General features: G+C 39.8%; 1 protein-coding gene across 1 annotated transcript in view; it reads right to left on the bottom strand.

Moving 5' to 3' along the window:
• LOC124167635 overlaps nt 1–14,815 on the bottom strand; it is a 124,045-nt gene extending 109,230 nt beyond the window's left edge. Inside the window, exon 1 of the mRNA XM_046545615.1 lies at nt 13,285–14,815. Within this exon, the coding sequence (XP_046401571.1) occupies nt 13,285–14,815 (1,531 nt within the window). The remainder of the gene's footprint in view (nt 1–13,284) is intronic.
• Between the last annotated feature and the right edge of the window lie 7,248 nt (nt 14,816–22,063).

The following is a 22,063-nucleotide window of genomic DNA, read 5'->3' as shown; positions in this document are numbered from 1 at the left end:
CCCTCTTTACATGTTATTATCTATTTGATACGTTCCAAAGAAAGGAATGTACTTTTTATGTCTGCTTGGCTGGGCCAGAGTGGAAGTTGAATTCCTTCGGGGGAAATTAAGTATACGACCTTTTCCGGACGGTATACTGCGAAATCTCTATTCCTGAGGCCAGAAGTTCACTGTCGGCGGAGAATGCTTTGGTAAAATAGATTTCAAGAAGAATCCAAGCTCTTTCTCAAGGTCAAGGGAACATACTTTAAGAGAAAGTGTCGACTGACATATAGCTGGAAGCCAATCGATTCCAAATCACCTTTCATGAAGAATATTTTGATCCCTGACCTCCATTTTTCTCTGTAGTACAGGGTGATTCAAATTGAATAACGTAACTTAAAAAAATCTTTGACTCTGCAGAGAAGAAAAGGAGAGCTAAGCAGTATCTGCCGTCGAATTAAGGAGGCTTTACTCCAAAGTCTCATTTACTTGCTCCTGTATTCGCTTGAGGCACTGTCGGCGTAAGCCTGTGACAATGTGTTTCATCACTGGCCTTCAAGAAGCAGAACAATAAGTTATAGAAAACAAAAGGTTAGCATAGTAAGAGATTCATGCATGGGTTGAATCATTTAAAGAAATGCATGCAGATAGTTAGTATTAAAATATATAATAATTTATTAATTATACATGAAGAGCCCTTTTTACCCAGTCCCAAAGCTAAACAATCGCAGGTATTATGGCCCCTTACTGTACTCGGAAAAATAGCATCTTTAATCTATCGTTTCTGCAGTCTGTTTCTCAAATATTATCCAAGTGTTCGTTCCTACCATAATAATTAATCTCAAAATATCTTGAACATCAGGTAAAATATATCGCACTTGAAATTTCCGCGAAAGATTTATGAGAAAGTATACTCATGTGTCAAATGTAAATAATCGATGAAGAGTAAATACAGCAAGAAAAATCGTCACAATCCGAAAATAATCACATTCCAACTACGAGTCTGACAATTTTCGATGAGGGAATTAATAACACGGCCCAATCGCGGTACAGTTGGCACCACTGAACCGCCACGGTTGCTTTGTGGCACGACAAGTCATTAGTCGAGGAAGAGGGAGGGGTGGCGGCCAGGTGTCGCCATACAACACGTGACTTCTTTGGACAAGGTGCGGGCATAAGGAGGGAAATCAAGAGGGTGGGAGAAGCTATAAGGGTGGAAGTGAAAGAAGAAAAAAATATAAGGTGGTGAATGTTTGCCGCGAGGCAGGGTTGTGGGCTGCACAGCTGCCACCCGAAGGAGTTGGATGGCGAGTTTGAGAAGGGAGTATAAGGGGTGTATATTTAATGGCTTTGGGAATGGAAGGAGGACAGTGCTGAGGAGGAACAAAAAGCTTAGAGGGTAGCACATTGCAGAAAGGGTGGGATTTTGAAAAAAAAAATTAATATTTTTTTAAACACGATAGCAAGACGGCAACGTCGGCAGTTGAAGAATTAGTAAGGAGGAGGACGCAACAAAGGGGTGTAATTAGTATTTTTTGTGCGAGTTCGGGACGGGGTGGTATGAAGCTCATTAAGGATACCTCAAGTTTCACTTCTTTTCGCCTCCCCTTTTTATTTTAAAATGTATGCATCTCCATTTCTTTCTTCCCCTTGTGAATAATGTCCCATCCCTTATTCTCTTGAAATAACACCGTCCCATTTCTGTAAAATGTATCCGTGATTTTTCGTGTCGTCACTTTTATTTCCAGGTACTGAGTGAAATGTTCTTGTATTTGCATACATTCATGTTTATATTAGCTCTTTCTCAATAGGTTTTCGCAGGTTTTTCATGCCCCCCTTCTTGTGTGGGCGTATTCCTTCAACGAGTTTTTTTTCAACAAGGACGGAAGCCAATATCGCTAGGTTTTTCCCACGTTTGTTCACATATTTTTACACTTGGTAAAAGTAAATTTGCTCACTTGTAATTTTTTATTGTTTTTAAAAGCAAATTCCTATGTATCTTTTGTTCAAATTGGACTTCACTTTATTTCAAGAGTAAATTGACATCTACACCTACATAATACCCCGCAAGCCACCTAAAAGGCGTATGGCAGGGGGTGTTAGGACACCAGCCGTTTACTCATAAAAAATGATGTGCTCTAACGAAGTTGGGACAAGCGTTTATTGAAGTCCTTCATGGTTCGGGGGAAAAACGAATTCCCATACCTATCCGTTTGGCAAAACATCTCTATTAATTTGTCGCTTCTATCGGACCTGGAAATATAGTGTGGCTCTAATATTATGTTCTCTGTGTCGCTCTTAAAGATATCCATTCTCAATTGTTCAAGCAATCTAAGCCTAGCGCGCAGCCTCCGAGTCTCAAGCGGTTCCCAGCCTAATTCGCTTAACATCTGAGTAACGCTGTCTGTACGCCCGTAGCGGTTTTTGACGAACCTCGCAGCCTTACTTTGTATTTTGTTCAGTTCGCGGATGAAGCCTTTCTGCACCTGAGATTAACACCCAAACCCCGAAAACGTCACTGTGTATGCGTTCACTCAACTAGAGCAATGGAAACAATTGAGAACCGACTACTTTGTGAGACTTAAAAAAAATCAGTGAACGAAAATCATTTCGATGAAAATCCAGTGACCTGAAGCGGAAAAAAATCGAGCAAAAAATTTTCCATCCTTTGCGATTCTCATCAGTCGAAGAAATGCCTCAAGCAAAGACGTTTCCTGAGCGGCGCGCCGATGAGACAAAAGCCGCTGATAGGTATTAGCGGGGTCTTCTACCTTTCCCGGTAAAGAGAGAAGGAGAATTCCCTTTGGCTTTGAATCGCGTTCACCTGGCGTAACTTCTGAAGAACTCTACCCTGATCCTTCTTGGACGATTTTTCATGCCGAAAGTCACAAAGCGTCCATTTCTTTTATTCGCATTTTGGCCCTTTTGCATCGGAAGAACGATTGAGAGGGGGCAAAGAGGGATATTGGATCTGCATCCAAACGATCCAGCACCAAAAGACCGACGGTGAAAAGCAAAATGGATTGAAAAAAAGTCGACGTCACGCACTGCAAGCGTGCATCGGAGATTTATGAGCGTGAGGGAGCCCTATTGGCGTGGTTGTCATGCGTGAATGACTGCAAAAAATAAATGAGAGCAAACTAGAATCAAATGCTGATCCAAATTGATTCGGCAACAGGGCGACTCGCGGCCAATCGGAGCGCTTGGTTCGAAGTTCTAGTAGATTAAAAAAAGGTGCGTTTTCGGCGTAAATTGCACTAGTAATTTTTGTTCCTACTGGCATCAGCTCTTCAGGGTTAAATTTTCATGACAGAATTTTTCTCCACCCTGTACATCACTCAGAGGGGCCAGTATGAGGGGGGGTCCCAAATCTTTCATATATGTTATGTGGCTAATGATGACCAAGCGGTTGAAATGCGTAGTACCAAAGTATAACTTGCGGAAAAAAGCTACCTCGTTTCCTTCAACCGGAAGAATCTATTGCAGGGATGGCAACATAAACTAAACGAAAACCAAAACCAGTAAAATTTCAATAGTTTCGTTCCCGGGAGCGAAATGTAGAATCGAAATGGATTTAAACCCGTGGAGCTAAACTAAGGCTCGAAACGAAATCGGAGTCAAAACTACTTCGGGTCAAAACTAAAGTGAAAATCTGGAACGGAACGAAGCGCAGATAATGTTTCGCACCGGAGGGAACACGTGCTTCACCTTCGAACTGTTAAGTTTCGTCCCGCACAACTAGTACGAAATATCGTTGACTGAAGTTGAGGTTCGGCTTACCGCCATTAGGTGCATGGGGCACTCATATTTTTACCACGAAAAGGACAACGGTGAACGCAAACTGTTCATTCTATTTTTAAGCTCAATGTTCAAACCTCTCTACACGTATGTCAAGCGTAATTGGTCGAAACTATTCCCTCTCATACCCCTATATCAACTTTTGGGATCGAATCTTAACTATGAGCAGTGGAGTTTCGTTTAATTTAGTTTCATTCCCGGGAGTTAAGTTTCGTCCCGGGTCGAAAATAAACTCCTCGGTGATTTTAATTTCGTACGGGAACGAAACCAAACCATGGCCTCGTTTTTTTTTCGTTTACCTTCGGATCGAAACGAAACATATTCGTTTCGCTTCACTAGCCATTCTTGGTCTATTGAGGTACTCATGGTTGCAGTGGCGCCGACTCCATGGGGCCTGAGGGGGCCCGAGCCCCCTCAAAGATTCGTTTGGGGGGGCGGAGCCCCCTCAATATTTCAAGAAAATAATGAAGTTATATTATGCTTTTTGAAATCACAAATATATATTGGTAATTTTTATTTCCCATGTTTGACGATAGTTACCTTTTAAAATAAATTCAACAATGTGTTAAAACAAATAATTATAAGGTGAAGCAGGTTGACTGAATCAGGTGGTGTGAATCATGATAGTGTTTCGGTGCTGCGACACACTTTGAATTTAACCTCTTCCCGGGGCAAGACCTCGGATATGAGCCCCCCCAATATTTTTTATAAGTCGGCGCCCCTGCATGGTTGACGTGCTGGAAGGTTACAGAGCATCGAAATTCGATGCTAACGAGTCTCTTCAACACAACTTATTTTCGATTTTCACAAGGGTCATTCAACCCATTCCCGGAACGCATAAAAACGGAATACATTTGTGCGTAAACGCATGTGTTCCGTAAGGAAAAAAGAAATATATGGCGACCGGAGTGTTTGAATTACGGGGCATTCCATCCATTCTCTGAAAGAGGATGGGAATGCATATGATGGCAATTCCATGAGAGAGAATGCTCTTTTTATTTAAATGGAAATTTTGAATCGGTCCATTGCGAATTCCATTCTGACGGAAAGGGGTGAGTTGGGGTGGCGCGCAAGGACCCACAACGGTCTTTTTCTGTAGTAAAATATTTCCATCCCCCCCATCGTCATCATTCTTATCGATGCGGGGGAAAAAAGCTCACTTACTCCCCAGGACGATGGTGACTTATATACATATTTTCCTCAAAATGCCACCCTATCATATCCAAATGAGGTAAATTACAATGAATAGCCGGCCGCAATGGCATCCAATTTAGTTATTCTAACCGACTGCCCCCGAAATATGATCCCAGAGATTACTTTTCTGCCGCGAACTGGAAGATTTAGGGAAAAACAGCACTGTAGAGTACAAAAAAAACACAACACATTCAGATATAAATGGAGCCAAAATGATGTGTGATGAGGTATACTTTGCGAAAAGGGGAATTGAGATAAACTAAACAAAATGAATAGCTTTCTAAGAATTGTGAATTACACTGGATGGTGCAATTTATCAGGGATCGTAATAATAAGAATCGACGACAGGATAAGGATATACAGTAGTGTCAGGTAAAATATTTCATATGTTGATGGAGGTCTCCGCGGAGTGGTGCAGTAGACGCAATCGTGACGCATTCGCCTTCGTGACGATAGTTTCTCCGGCGTTGCAGCAGATATCTTCAGGTTTTAAGTGCCGGATGCAAGTTATTTCCCGTCATATATAAGACTGCAAAAATGTTGTCACGAAGACGAATCGACGCGGAGGACAACCCGGAAGTCTTCCTGCGCCTAAAATATTTCATGCACAAACTCAGTGATTCAACCCTAAGGTTTATTTCGATTGGTGAGTTTCGAACTCTCTCCAAACTACTTATGCCACAGACATCTAAAATTCACACATTCATGGGGGGAGACCAATTTTTTTCTCTGGCCTACCTCGCTCTTCGAGGATTATGAGATTGGCTTCAGCATGGTTTTGAACTCGAGAACCGTTGGTCAGCATCCTCTTGGATTATCATGATTCAACGACGAGAGAGTTCTTGAGGAGAAAAAAACAGCAAAAATATGTATAATAGGAATCAACCAGTTTCAACGAATCAATATCAAGGCTAATACGACCTCGGCGTCAAAAAACACTATCATAGCATTTTAGCCAATTCTACATGATTATCTTTTCGTTACGTGAAGTTACCTTGCCTTACCTTCTCCAACATATCGTCAACATTCCACGAAATGGTTGGCTTTGGGATACGACTTTTATGCACTACTTTAAAGAGAATGAGAGCGTCTCAACACCTCATATTAGGCTGGAAAGTACTGTTTTCATAAGAAATGATGAGTACAAGTAATTTACATTCTCTGAAAATATAAAGAATCCTTAGTTACTTTAAATGTGTACGTCTCCTTTTTTGAGTATCTTTGAATACCTGGGCCGGTCTAAGTTATTCTTAAGTAATATTTTATACATATTTATAAATCGATTATCTAAGATTAGTAGCCGAATCGTAAGCCAACGGATAAAAGCAAGAGAGACCAAACAAGAGAGAGTATGACGTGGTGAAACACACACTACATAGATTTCTTTTGCGACCAACATAATTCTGGAATTGCCTTTTGCTCACAGGTTGAAAGTATTATTATTAAAGTATTCTACCGATTAAGTTACATTTGCATGGAGTAAGTATATAAGAAGTATTCTGGCAGTCTTACCTTCCTCCATTGACATCCCACTTAAATTCTCAATAATGCATATTCTCTCAATCTATCTAAAAATCTTACTCTCATCCTTCCTCTCCCTCGTTTACCCAGCATTCTACCCTCTAACACTGTTTTCAACATCCCCTCCCCGCGAAGTCCTCGCTCCATCCATACCTTCTGTCTCCTCCTTATCTAATCTATAAGCTGCCTCTCCTCACCCACCATGTCCAGCACTTCGTCGTCCTTTGCCCTCTCTATCCTCGTCACCTTTCCCAATCTTCTCCACACCCACATCTCGAAAGCATCCTGTATTTTCTCCTCCTCCTGTATAATTGTAAGTGGATCTTTTTTAATGGCAGGAGTCTTCTCTTGAGGTCATCTTCATCTTGAGGTTTTCATATAGGTTATTTTGTTCTCCTTATTTGTAGCTTTAACTTTACTACTACGCTCTGTTCGCCAATGTTATTCTTATTACTCTCTATAACTTGTCCTCAACTGTTATTATTATTGTTAGTACACCTTGGCCTTTTGAGGGGTTAATTTGAATAAATTATTACTTTGTAAATATTTTGGAAGATGGAGATACGTGTTACGGAAAATTGCAACATGTTATCTATCGTCTCTGAAACGGTTTGTGCAGGTAACTTTATCAAATATTGTATTTTGGTTAAAAATTCAAATAAGATAAATAGGAGGAATTTATGATTTAAAATTTTAGGATTAGTGTTAATATGGATGACACATTTTTTTTTCGAGCAACCTATCAATAACAGCTCATATAAGATTCCATCTTTCCGCGCCGTAAAGCGATACGCTCCGGATCATAAATAAACTGATGTACTTCAAAGCGGTATAAGTCTATCGGGAAAATACGAGGAAATTATACTGATGACTCTTCAATAGGCTTGAAAAATGGCGTCCTATAACCTATCAGTCAAAGAGGCTTTCACGGATTCCTGGATGTAGCGATGAGAGCTGCTCAGAAACAGAGGTGGCGCGAGGCAGTAGAGGATGTGTAGCCGAGGGCACAAAGCAAAGACCCATAGTCACGAAAGAACAAAGAGCACTGGGGTGAATAAGCAAAAGAGAGTTGACGGCGGGGGTTATAGGGAATGTGAGAAGAGGCGAAGAAAAGGAATGGGAGAAGAGAGAAGAGCTGAGATTGAAGGTCGGGGATCGAGGGAGATTGGCCCGACGAGATAACCTTTCTCCATCCACACCACATCAAAGAGATTAGGAACCTCCACACAATTGAGAGACAAGCCGATGAGAGCCGTGAGGATGACAAGCCCCGATTTTCCTCACCCTCTTCCCAATATCCCAGCCTCCAAAGACCAGTAAAAACCCTCTCGAATGGAAAAAGATTAATGAAGCGACTGATTGAACTCTATCTGAGAAGAGTTTGTCTCCATCCGCAAGAGATTTGTATCAAATTAAAGTGGGTAGTCTATTAAAAGCTAAGATGGAAGAGGACAGAAGTGGTAAAATAGCAACATTCCAACCGCTAACGCTTGTTTTCATGTTTGTTATCCATACCAGTTTATTTTGGATTATTAAAGTATCCTACCGATTAAGGTAGGTTTCCATGGAGTACTTAAGAAAAATTCTGGGAGCCTCCCTTTCCATCAAGCACTTCCCTCTTCAATTCACAATAAAGCCTCCTCCTTTTCATCTTTTTAATTTAATACGTTTTCCAATGCGTTACCCATTTCTCGATAATTTAGCGACGGTTTAATTATTATAATTACATTATTTTACCGATTAAGGTAGGTTATCATGGAGTATTCAATAAGTCTTCTAGCAGTCTCCTCTCCCCTCTTCAAGTCATAATACTTGAACTTTGTGTCTACTCCCTTTCATTCAAGGTTTGGACCCTGCCGCCAACGAAGCCGGCCGTACGTTTTTATGAACAAGCATGGAATATATTACGACAAAATCATTTTTCCATCACGATCACGACTAGATCAATCGTTTTTACGCAGAAATGTTTCTTTGATACTGAGGAGAGTCAATGCAAATTTCCCTCGTCAATTCACAATAAAGACTAAACTCCCTTTCATTCTATCTAAAAATCCTATTCTTTTCCTTCCTCTCCCTCGCTTACCTATCATTCTACCGTCTTACACTGCTTTCAGCATCCCTTGCCCGCTAAGTACTCGCTCCATCCATAACTTCTGTCTCCTCCGTATCTCATCTAAGAGCTGCCTCTCCTCACCCACCATGTCCAGCACTTCGTCGTTCCTCCTCCTCTCCGTCCACTTCACCTTCTCCATTCTTCGCCACACCCACATCACGAAGGCCTCCAGTCTTCTCTCGTCCTCCTTCCTTAGTTTCCGCACCTTAAAGCGCCACACTCCATATCACACTCCTCACTAACCTTTTCTTTAAACTCTTACATAATGATCCTCTCATAAGCTTCTTCTTGATCACAAACGTCTCATTTGCTAGCACGATTCTCTTCCTGATGTCGTTACTACTGCATCCGTTTCCTGTAACGTGCAGCCTAAATTTGCTGAATTGCTCTACCTTCCCAAGTTTTTCTCCACCCACCTCATTAATCATAAATTAAAATGCCTCCATCATTTTCCTCACGTCATTTTATTTAGTTATTCAACCCGACGGTTACATTGGATGGTTGAGGGTAGAGCTCCTCCATATTAATCCAATCATCATCATCAGTCAACAATCCTAAGATTGGTTTGACGCAGCTCTCCATTTCTCTCTCCTATCCGCCAATCTCTTCATAGCTACATATTTATTCTCTTTTACATCCTTTATAACCTGTCCAATATAACTCATTCGGGGCCGTCCCTTGCCCTTTTTCCCTTCCACTTGTCCTTCAACGATTGTCTTCATCAGACCATCGTGCCTCAAAATGTGGCCAACTAAGTTATCCCTTCTTCTGCTTAATGTTTTTAGGAGGCTTCTCTTTTCTCCTACTCTCCTTAGCACTTCATGGTTACTCACACGGTCAATCTATTTTATCTTCATCATTCTTCGGTAGCACCACATTTCGAATGCTTCCACTCTTGATTTCTCTGCTTCTGTCAACGTCCAAGCCTCGCTTTCATAGAGGAACATACTCCATATGTAGCATCTGATGAATTGTTTCCTTACTTCTATGCTGGTATTTTCAGCTGTAAGAAGATTCTTCTTTTTGTAGAAAGCCCTCTTCGCCTGCGCTATTCTACTGTGTATTTCTTTCTTGCTCCGTCCATCGCTGGTAATTCGACTTCCCAGGTCCAATTAATCCAAAGGCGAAGGAATTCAGGGCTGGAGCAAATCCTTTCCCTCATCAATGCAATATTTCTGCATGCTCGGTCTAGCCAATATAAAAGCCAGGTGTACTCTTGGGCCGAGATCACGTAATCGCAATTAAAAAGTCTCAAGGTAGGGCTTTAAAGGCCATTGAACGTACAACACACGCTGCACTAATTAAAATAAAAGGCTTCTATGAAGGTTAGGTTAATTCAATTAAAAAATTGTACGAGTTTCCATTACGGTGAAATACGATAGAATTAATAGAGATAATTTAAGGAAATATCGACAAAACATTGGACTAGAAACTTTAATATGGAAAACCGAGCGTAATTTTTACCTTCATAAAGATCTAGAATCGTGTTTAGTTCAACTCTCCTAATGAGGACCACAGGGAATATTTATGCTTCTTTTTATTGAAAGGTATTAGACACCAAAAGAAAGTGGTATAAAAGTAATCTTATAATTTTATTGCTCCTAAAATTTTAAAAATATCATTGATACAAAACCAGGTTGGACGTTTAGGTGACCCCAGAGGGTTCTGACTGTTCTTGGGTCACCTTCAAAAACAATCTTTATATTTTTTGTACTTGAATAACAAAAAGTCTTCTAGATACATAAATAGAACTTTTGATCCATAAATAATATAAAGTAAGATGGAGTTTTAAGTGACCCCTTAGGCTATTGCCTGTTGAAGGGATCAAACAAACGTAATAGGGGAAGGGAAAGGAAATCAAACGTAATAATTTGTGTATTTGAATTGAGTGGGTTGGAAGACAAGGGGTACAAGTGATTTCTCTTTTCTATACAGAGTTAGGTACAAAAATTAGGCATAGAAAACAAACGAGATCAATTAAATACTTAGTAATGCATTTGATTTTCCACTCAATGTCAGCACAGAACAGAGATTCACTGGTTTCCCTTGATTCTAACAATATTAACTTCACCAAATTCTGTTGAGAAAAAAACCACTTGTACCCCTTGGCTTCCTACCCACTCAATTACAAAATGTCTTCTAGATCCATAAGTATACCTCTAGATACATAAATAATGTAAAGTAGGATGGAGTTTTAAGTGACCTCTTAGGGTATTGCCTGTTGAAGGGATCACATTCAGAAAACAAACGTAATATTGCGAATGTTTGAATAGCAAATAGTCTTCTAGAAAGACACATAAACAGAACTTTTGATGTTGAACACATGGTGGCGATCATAGTGTCACTTTGACATAAGGAATGAAAAAAATTCTGAAAGCTATCCATTCCTCATTGAAAGCGCAGCTCCACGTAGCTCCCTCCGTAGTATCTACCACACTTACAGTGTTTCGCGCTGAGGAAGGCAAAACTAAGAGAATAAAAAAACCGGATTCAAACATATATAAAGTGGACTGTATTATAATGGACTGTAAGTACATGTACACGTTACATAAAGGAACTGAGACCCAATAACTTCCACAATGTGCCCAGCAACCGCTGACTGACAAAAGACAAAAAAAAACAAAACAATAATGAAAAGGCAGTGAGCGCAATTCAAATGTCTTGGCGCCAACATACCGGCCCCCTTGGAACCCCTGGTTCCAAAACAAATTATGTTGTCACAGGTAAAGGACATAGCTTAACAATAGGCCTTTTAACATAGCCATTGGATGTCCTTAATTGAGCAACTCGAACCCGTCCATCAGGTCCTTTAAACACTTCAGTTATAGTCCCTAAATTCCATTTTAATGGTGGTAGATGATCATCCTTCAGAAGTACTACCATTCCAGGTTGATAATCTGGTTAGGTTTGCCGCCAGCGACGACGCTGTTGCAGGTCCTGTAAATAATCCTTGGTCCAACGGTTCCAAAAATGCTGCAGCCGTTGTTGTTGCTGCTGCCACCTGGAAAGATTACTAACCCTTTCGTCAGAGTAGTCAGGAGATGGTAATTGGGTCAAGGGTTCACCAATGAGAAAATGTGCAGGTGATAAATAACTAATATCATCAGGTTGGTTGGAAAGGTAGGAGATGGGTCGGGAATTCATACATGCCTCAATTTGTGCTAATAATGTGGCTAATTCCTCATATGTAACAACGTTTTCTCCTAACACTCTTCTTAAATGGTATTTCATTGATTTCACGGCAGCTTCCCATATCCCACCAAAGTGTGGTGCATAAGGAGGGATAAAACTCCATTAACAGCTATTTCCAGCTAAAAATCCTTGTATCTTCTCAGAAAAATTATTTGATTGAAGTAACTGGTACAAGTCCTTAATATGTCGTGCAGCACCTCGAAAATTAGTTGCATTATCAGACATGATGTGAGAAGGTATGCCACGACGTCCAATGAATCTTCTTAAGGCTGAAGGGAAGGATTCTGTAGTTAAACTGGTGACGGCTTCTAAATGTACTGCCTTGGTTGATAAACATACAAATATTGCAATATATCCCTTAATAATTGTCCTGCTTCGTGAATTACCAAGCCTTAAAAGGATTGGACCAGCATAATCGATACCTGTGCCCTTAAATGGTCTTCCAGGTTGCACTCTCAAAGAAGGTAACTCTCCCATTAATTGTTTTGATGCTTGGACCTTCAGTCGGTGGCAGCGAAGACATTCATGCACTACTTTCCGTGATAAACTTCTAACAGCTGGAATCCAAAATCTCTGACGGATGGAGGCTATTAATAGCTGTGGGCCAGCATGTAACAATCTTAAGTGCTCGGCCTTCAAGAGTAGTTTAGTAAAATGATGTTCTACTGGTAATATGAATTGATGAGTTGCATCATAACATAAAAGAGACTGTTGCAATCTTCCACCCACTCGTAATAGTCCATCTTGATCCAAAAAGGGTACTAGACTCATTAATTTGCTCTTGTGAGATATTTCCCTTGTGTTCACTAAGTCATTGATTTCCTTACAGTAGTGAATGTGCTGGACCATTTTAACACATGACAGTAATGCAGCATCCAGTTCCCTTGCAGTAAGACATGAAGTTTGACGACTGGACTTAGGCATCCTGGAATTATCAATAAATCTTTTGCAGTATGCGATAACTCGAACAAGTTTATGTAATTTGGAGAAACGTTGGATCCAGTCTTGAGGAGCAGGATCAGCAGAAGAATGCAAAACTTTCACCTCAGGAATTATCTGATTGGGTAATTCCAAAGTTAATGTTGGCCAGAATGATTCCGCTAGATTAAGCCATTCTGGACCATTCCACCATAATCTAGAAATTGTAAGAGAATCAGCAGTCATTCCACGTGAAATAAGATCTGCTGGATTGCACACTGAAGGGACATGTCTCCAATGAGCGTTAGATGTGATATCTTGAATAATGGATACTCGGTTGCCAACAAAGGTTTTCCATCTTGATGAGCTTCCTGCCAACCATGTTAGCACCAATGTGGAGTCACTCCACAAATAAACTTTATGTACACGTAGATTCAGAGCTACTCTAGCCTTATCATATAGCCTTGCTAGGAGTAAAGCTCCACATAATTCAAGACGAGGCAGTGATACTGTTTTCACAGGAGCAACCTTAGATTTAGAACACAAAAGTTTAGACACATAATTACCCTGACAATCAACTGACCGAAGATACAGACATGCACCATAAGCCCTTTGGCTACTATCACAAAATCCATGAATTTCCAGGTTGGGCTGAGCATCAAACTTAATTTTAGATGTGTCCTTGTGGTGTAAGGTTGTATCATGATCACATACAGCCTTACGATCAATTGTTATCTTAGTAAGTATTGGAATTTGTTCAAAGAGCTTTGTCCAAGTACTCGACAGAGAGGGTGTAAGTTCCTCATCCCAATCAATTCCTTCTTGCCACAATGTCTGCAGAAATATTTTGTATGAAACAACTGCAGGACTGATCAATCCAAGTGGATCAAAAATGGTTGCTATGATAGACATCACCTTTCTTTTTGTTGCACCTGTTACAACAAGATTATGATTAGGTAAGGCTAAGTTACTTTTTATTTGAAACTGATCACTGGCTGGATCCCAGTGTAATCCTAATGCAGTAACAACTCCATGTCCAAGGGATGACTGAAGTTTGGTTTCTTGTAAATGCAAAGGGATGTTTGCCAACAATTCAGGAGAATTTGTAGACCATTTCCTTAATGAAAAACCAGCAGTCCTTAATACTGAGGTCAATTCCTTGTAGAATTCCAGTGCTTCTAGAAGGGTAGATGCACCACTAAGAAGATCATCCACGTAAAAGTCTTCATGTATAATCTTTGAAATGCTAGGATGGTTCTCTTCATTTTCTTGAGCAAGTTGTTCCAAGCACCTTGTGGCTAAAAATGGAGCAGAAGCAGTACCATAGGTCACAGTAGTGAGATGATATTCTTCAACTTCGTCTTGTGGTGACTTTCGCCATAAAATCCGTTGTAGCTTGCGATCATCAGGATGAACTAATATTTGTCGGTACATCTTCTCTATGTCAGCTACCATAGCTATCTGATGAGTGCGAAATCTGAGAATGATGCAGTATAGATCTTGCTGAGTTGAGTGTCCCACCATTAATATGTCATTCAATGACAAACCTGAAGTAGTCTTGCTACTGGCATCAAAAACTACTCGCATGGATGTGGTTGAGCTGGAGGCCTTAAAAACAGGATGATGTGGAAGATAAAAACTTGATTCTTGAGATTGTTGAACTTGATGTTGCATGTGCCCTAGTTCTAAATATTCCCTCATGAATTCATGATATGACTTAAACAAATCCACATTCTTGTTCATTTTCCTTTCTATTTGTAGCAATCTACCCAATGCTGTGTGTCTTGATTTCCCAAGCACCATAGGATCCATTTTGGTTGGTAGTTTAACTACAAATCTTCCATCTTCCTGACGCCTGGTATGGTTGATGAAATGCCTTTCACATTCCCTTTCCTCAGATGTTAAGGTAGGCGTTTGGATTGATTCAATGTTCCAGAATTCCTGGATAAGGTCTTCCAATGATACTTGAAGGCAATGTGATGCAATTTGTTGAGGTTGAAATGATGAAGTGTCATTATTGTTACTAGGAATGACACCAGCCAGGATCCATCCAAAGAGGGTTTCTTGAAGAATTGGAAATTCACCTGGTCTCTTCATTTTGTTTGGCCCTAGCACTTCATAAAAGATTTGAGCACCTAACAATAGGTCAATTGCGTTTGGTTGGTTGAAGTATTCATCAGCCAAGACCACATTTTTTGGAATATTCCACTCGCCGATGTCCAGTCTTGTGGATGGAATTGGACCGGTAATTCGGGGAATTATTGCACACTCGATAGTGGTGTCATAGTTACTAACGCGAGATCTTAGATTCAAATATAGTTTACTATTTGTTTCTGATCGTACCTTATCTATCCCCAAGATTGGAGTATGGTGTTTGACTTTGGGTAGTTGCAGTTTCTGAGCTAAATTTTCAGTGATGAAATTAATTTGAGATCCTGAATCAAGTAAGGCTCTGCACTGTACAAATTGCCCAAATCGATTCCTAACCTCTACTAACGCAGTGGCTAACATGACTTGTGGGACGGATTTCATTTTGAAGGCACAATAGTTACTTGAAGACTTCTGTAAAGGAACTGCAGGCGAGTTCCCAAGACTCACTTGTTGTGATGATTGAAGAGTTTGTGTCCCATCTTGTGAGGGCTTAGTTGTGGAATATCTACGATGCAATAGAGTATGATGTCTTCTGTTACACTCACGACACCTCTGTGTGGAGCATTTATGATCCTTTGAGTAAATATTCAAACAGTTGAAACATAAATTATGTTTCTTAACTAATGTTCTACGTTGTTGAACCTCCATTTGCAAAAACTCAGGGCATTTGTACAAATGATGATGCTCCTTACATAGCACACATTTTCCACCTATTGTTACATATGACTGATGGAATTTTGATTGTGGCTTCACACTGGAGCTAAATTTAGCTGTTGGCACTTCTGAAGTGGATCCGATACTTTCTAAGGCCTTGCATTTCTTCTCTAAAAATTCTAAAACTAGCCTCAATGTGGGCATTTCCTCCGCTTCGGAATGAAGTTCCCACTCCTTTCTCGTGTCACTGTCCAAGTGATCCAAAATCATTTGATTTAACAATATATCAAACAATGGCACAGTGATGTTTAAAGCATTTACTCCATTTACATTCGCTTGGACATGATTGATTAGTGCTCTCAGCGAATCAATTCTATTTTTAGAGACGGTTGGCATTCTTAATAGATTTTTCAGATGTGTTGAAACAATCAGCCTTGTATTGTGGTACCTTCTTTTTATTAGGTCCCACGCTACATCAAAATTTTCGTTCGTCACCTGAAGATTTTGGATTAATTGATGAGGCTCTCCTTCTAAAGAAGACAATAAGTAATGAAACTTCTGCACGGCCGACAATTGTGAATTATTACAAATTAATGCTTCAAATGTATCCTTAAAATGTAGCCACTCTTCAAAATTTCCCTTAAATTTTGGTAATTCAATAGTTGGAAGTCTAATTTGAGGAGCATTATGAAGACGAAAATCAGCTGAGTTAACTCGAGATGACTGACTCGCGTGATCCTCACTTTCTGGTTGAAGCAATTTAAGATAAATTGCTTGCACTGCATAATACTGTTCTTCAAATGCTGCCCTGTCCTCCGAGTGATCTTCCTCACTATCCTCAAGCTCTAATTCTTCTTGAACACAGCAATAACTTTGATAAATCTCCGACAATCTTTCCTGTCTGACCCTCAGTTCAAGTACACTTTGAGAGCTTTCATTAAAGTTAGTAGCGAAACTATGTAGTCTTGCAAGAGAAGCTTTGATGATACCTCTCTTTTTGATTAATGATTTCCTTGTCTTAGGATCCATCACAACTTATTAAGGCATGCATGAATAAGATTAAGTAAAATAAAGAAAGGATAGGATTAACCTGAACTCTGACATCAAGGGCAGTAATTAGCAGCTGTCGCCATCCAGCACGTTGAGCAGGATGAGCACGGGTTGGACGCACGGGTATGGGTCACCAGAGGAATGGAATATCAAAGAGGTAGAAAAAAGCTTTTTCAAGGGGTTTCCGACAGGTGATCTCTCAAAGCGTGTTTCTGAATGGCAGGTGGATATTGGTACCATCAAACGATTCAAAAAGGGATCAAGGGTCACCCCAAAATTGATGAGGTTTTGGAAACGGATAAATCAAGATGATACCCAAAGGAGTGGTGCGTTATGAGATGAATAGCGATTCCTTTTTCATAGCGGGAAAGTTTTTTGTTTACAAAATCCAAACGACTCCTTAAGGTCGACAGAGAACTCTTAACCAACCATCAAGTACCTCAAAGGAAAACAGCATATTAAATCAGGGCTTAGAGATCCCTTCGTTCTATAGAGACATATCAGTACAATAATTTTTTTACCTGCCCTTTATATAAGCCATGAAGGAATGAAAACAGCTTCAATTAAATTAGGCTAATTTAAAGACATATTGGCTATCTTGAATTGATCACCGTTGATAATAATATCTCTTCGTCGAGATATGCGCAGATACCTCTGCTATGTCTATAACCTGGTGCCTTTTTTGTCCTGGATTTTCTAATACCAATCATAGCTTGGCAATACAAATCTAAAAGATCTATGACGCGAGTGTTCACACACTACATAATTTTTTCAATACTTGCCGCTTATATCTTTGTAACCGTAGGATTACTATTCTGACTCCTAGTATCCGTGAGCCATAGCTTAGTAATGGCAGACGTACTTCGTTGATAATAATCTTTTCGTCAAGATATATGCAGATAATGCTGCTTTCTTTATAACCTGGAGCCTTGATTTTGTTCTGGATTTTCTAATACCAATCATAGCTTAGCTATACAAATCTAATAAATCTACGACGCGAGTGTACACACACTGCAACATTTTTTCGATACTCTCAAATCATAATTTTTAATGAGAACTAAAGCCCAAAATATCAATGAAAATCTGTCCCAACTTAATGAGTTTCACTCAAAAGAAGATTTTTTTACATTATTTAAACGTTCTTCATTGTGTTCCTTAGGAGCTTAAAGAGCCAAAAGCATTGTAAAGGTTACTCTTTACTTAGGTGGCGGCCCATAGTTCATCTATTATCATTGCTCGCGGCTGGTAATCTTCCTTAAAAATCCGCAATTCCTCATGAATGGGAATCATGGGAAATATTTTGCCCCATTTCTTTTTTTTTCAAAGTGTACCAAATCGCGAATTTTCATCACAAAGCACAGAAAACTAATCCCAAACAATAATAATACCTTGGGAAATATTTTTCATCAACAAACATATATCTTACTAGGTTCATTGTGAACAGAAAATGATACAAATAAAGAAAAAGCTATTATTTTAGTACATAAAAAAGCGCCGTTCTTTTGAACGAAAGAAGAGAAATTAATGAAAAGACACTCGAAAGTTTTTAGTTTTTAAGAGGAGATATTTAATCATAAAAAATAATAGTCTTTGACTAAAAAATATTTTTAACAAAGTGTGGTTTAAATTTCCGGTGTTAACGATTTTTCCTTCAGATCACCAGGTACTTTTTTAGCTATAAAAATATGACTTTTGGTGTTTGCTATAGAATACTATTCGTGCGCAGTATATGAAATATTTTATCATATATTTCATGAAATATTCTTATTTTTCAGTTATCTGCTGTAATTAACGGTAAACAAAGAATTTAGTATGCTTAATAGTGTAATGTAAGATACAATAAAAAGTCAATTTCTTTTTCAAATAGTGTTAGAATGAAGAAAAATTAAATGGTAGGAAATGTAAATTATACGACAAAAACGAATAATACAGCAGTAAGAACAAAAGGAAGAGGATTGCGTTAGTAAAGGAGGCGTTCGTGAACGGTAAGGAGCCTATGTGAGGATGGTTATGGAATAGTTTGAAGAAAAGTTAAGTGAAGAGTCTGATCTGGAGTGTAGTGTTTTAAGGTGCGGAAAAGTGGACAGGAAGGAGGACGAGGGAATACTGAAGGCGTTCGAAACATTGGTATGGAGAAGAATTAAGAAGTTGAAGAGGAGAGGAAGAGGAAGGACGAAGTGCTGGTCATGGTGGGTGAGGAGAGGCAGCTTCTATACGAGGGACGGAGGAGACAGAAGGTATGGATGGAACGAGTACTTAGCGGGGAGGGATGTTGAAAACAGTGTTAGAGGTAAGAATGTTAGGTAAACGAGGGAGAAGATGAAAAAGAATAGGATTGTTAGATAGAATGAAAGGGAGTAGGTCTTATAGTGAATTGAAGAGGGAAATCCATAAGGGGAGGGTAGTGTGACAGAATACTTGTTAAATACTCCATACACACCTACCTTAATCGGTAGAGTACTTATATAATAATTACAATAATGATGGTGGATGGGTGGAATGAAAAATTAATTAACGTAATGGCAAATGCTAAAGCCTAAATAACACAACCAATTTTTTCGTTCCTCAGAATGATGGCTCCAGCGATATTTTTTCAGCGTCCAAAAGAATGATCGCTTGACCCATCATTTTCTGAATCACATGGTCATTCCAATCGTTCCCTTTTCCATCACTTTTACCGTCACTTTTCGTATTAATAACAGTAATTCAATTAAATGCCAAGCGTGGCGTATAAAATCGCTGCTAGCGGCCTTGAGTTCTGTTGGCTGAAGGACGGTGCCAGATATGGTTTCAGGGACGGAAAAAGGGACGAGCCAAGTGATGGAAAAAGGAAGCTCGAAGGATGGAGCCTATCCCACGAGCCATCGCGGAAAATGATCGCGTGGAACGGTAAATTTTTCCGCCATCACTGGAGCGATCGCTCGAGCTGTACCTATAAATCAACGGTCTTCAACCCGCGGCCCGTCTAGTAATTTCTTTCGGCCCCTAGAGGCTAAAGAAAATATTGTGTCGCGAACCAAATATTGAAGCACTCGTAAAAAATAAAAAAATGTCAAAAAACGCATTGATTGATTGAAATTTTTAACCAATAAAGATTATTGCACTTTGAAATTATGCTTATTTCACTTTATTGACGTGGTGGTAAAGTGGCGTGGAGCGTTGTGGCCCTCCGGACGATGTGAAATCGATTTTGCATTAAAAAATGTAGCTGACCCCAACTGTAAATGGTTAGCAAAATGATCGAATGATGTTGATTATTGAATGGCAAAATTTCTAGTCACCGATCATTCCTTCCTCCTCAAAAATGTTTACGTTCCTTTTATAGCGTAATCTCCTAGACCCTAAGCCCTCCCGCCGAAATATTTAGTTATTTTCTTAGTTTTTATCACATCCAAAGTCACCCCATCCTATCTTTCGTTATCCTCACCTCACATTTTTTCCCACTCCTCCACGAAAGGAACGCAACTTTCCACTCCCAGATGAGAGACGGTAAAGAATCCATGAATATGTTATGCGAACCCTTCCCCTCGGAGGTAAACCCTAAGGATTTCTCCTTGCACCCTTGGAAAAGCCTCCTGGTCTCACCTCTCTCACTTCCGCGCCCTCTATATAACACCTCCGGATACTCCAAGTCTCTAGAAGAGAAGAGCCTTAGGAGTACCACAGGAGTGAGTCCCCATCTGAGAAACCTCCTCCCACAGTCTTCCTCCTCTTCCGACGACAAAACCATCTCCATTCCCAACTTTGCGGCAGCACACATCCCCCTGTCCTTGTCGCCAAAAACGTCCCACAAGAGACAGCGTGGAGCAACAAGATAGAGATGCGGATTCTTTCAGGACCGTGTACCACAGGGTTCGGTGCTCGGCCCACAAGATTTCAATGTTCCGTTGTGGTATACATAAAAATCTATAAATTGAAGGTTTCTTTATTCCCTTGACCTCAATTTTTAACCCCTTGCGCTGAAATTCATGCGCGGAAGCTCATGACGAGTCTAACTAGTACCTTTATCTTGTTTCATTTTTAGTTTTTCGCACTCTTTAGCCGGCCTCGGTGGCGGCGGGGTAACGTCCTCGCCTTTCAGCTTAACGTAGTTTTGACTTGGTACTTCACATATTCACTGGAATTCACGGCGCGCATCAGACACTAGTCGATTTCTAAGGGTCAATGAAGCTTTGCGAGGGATTGCACATTTTTCATCGAGACGAGGAAAGTAGTGTTCAAGGAAGATGGAAAATGTTAACGTAAACAGTAGGAAAATTCAAAACTGAGTTAAATTTTCGGCTTTAAGGATGGCAACAAATCCTATTTCGAAAGGAATACTATTACGAGCTTTTTCCACAAATATTAAAGTGAAATTATACATAAGCAACTTGCGACACGCGTCCTGTTTACTTTGCATCAGCCTTCAACCCAGGAGATGAACAGAATGTAAATTGAAAGTGACATTCTTGGACGAGAGGTAACGTCCTCTCCCTAAAATCTTGTATAGCTCGGAAATATTTTGACAAGAGGCACTTTTTCAATTCTATTTTTAAAACCTTCCGTTTTCTTCATCGCAGCCGCTTCGATGATTCTTCCCTTGCCTTTACAGCATTCCAAGGTTGAACTTCCTCCCTTTCTGGATAATGCCCTAAAGAGAGAACTCCGGTAACTTACGGACGGAGTGATGGAAAGATATCAATCGTTTCTGGCGTGATTTGGTGGTGGATCACAAATGGTGATTTACACACTTTTTAATTCCAAAACTCAATAACAGGCCATGGTTTCTACACATTGTGTCATTTTCATTGAGTCATTTTTTTTCTTACACGCTAAAAAAACACGGCTTTTAAAAATTCAGGAATTTCATATATATAATATTATATCGAATAGAAATTTTGGTTAGCATCCCTAATTACAGTTAATAACTCCCCGCAAATTCGGACTTCTCTACCGTGTGCATCGTGTCTTATTTTGGGTACACCTCCTCATAGGGAACTTCTTTACAGATATAATTGTTAAATATGTACGCTCCGCGATTTCTTTCCTTCACTAAAATGGAGAAATAATGACTAATATTAAGGTAATTAACCTTTTAGATCTACTAATTTAGCTCTAGCTGGTATAGATCAGAGGGACGTAGGCCGATGATTTAAATTAAAATAGCCATTGGAAATTACTATTAGTGTTCTTTCATCATGGCGATGGAAAGAGTTACGGAAACAATGACCGCGTGCATAGAGGGTACTGATCACAAAAGGCCCATTTCCATCCCATAGAAGGCTGATTTGTGTTCCCACTACGGTCGCATTTTAATTGACATTCAAAAATGTCTACGAAATGGTGATGAGTGAAATGCGATCCACTTTTTTCCCAATATTTTGCAGTATAGTCAGTGAAAATGCGAGGAATAGCATTGAAGAGTTGTGAATTTGATAAATAACATCATAATGAACGTCAATTTCGGTTGACACCCCTATTAATTACCTTATTTCCCCGTGATCACTTTGT

This window comes from Ischnura elegans, chromosome 11, assembly GCF_921293095.1.
Source record: "Ischnura elegans chromosome 11, ioIscEleg1.1, whole genome shotgun sequence".
Taxonomy (NCBI): domain Eukaryota; kingdom Metazoa; phylum Arthropoda; class Insecta; order Odonata; family Coenagrionidae; genus Ischnura; species Ischnura elegans.
Note: the sequence above shows the minus strand (reverse complement) of the source record. Positions and strands in the feature narration are given on the sequence as shown.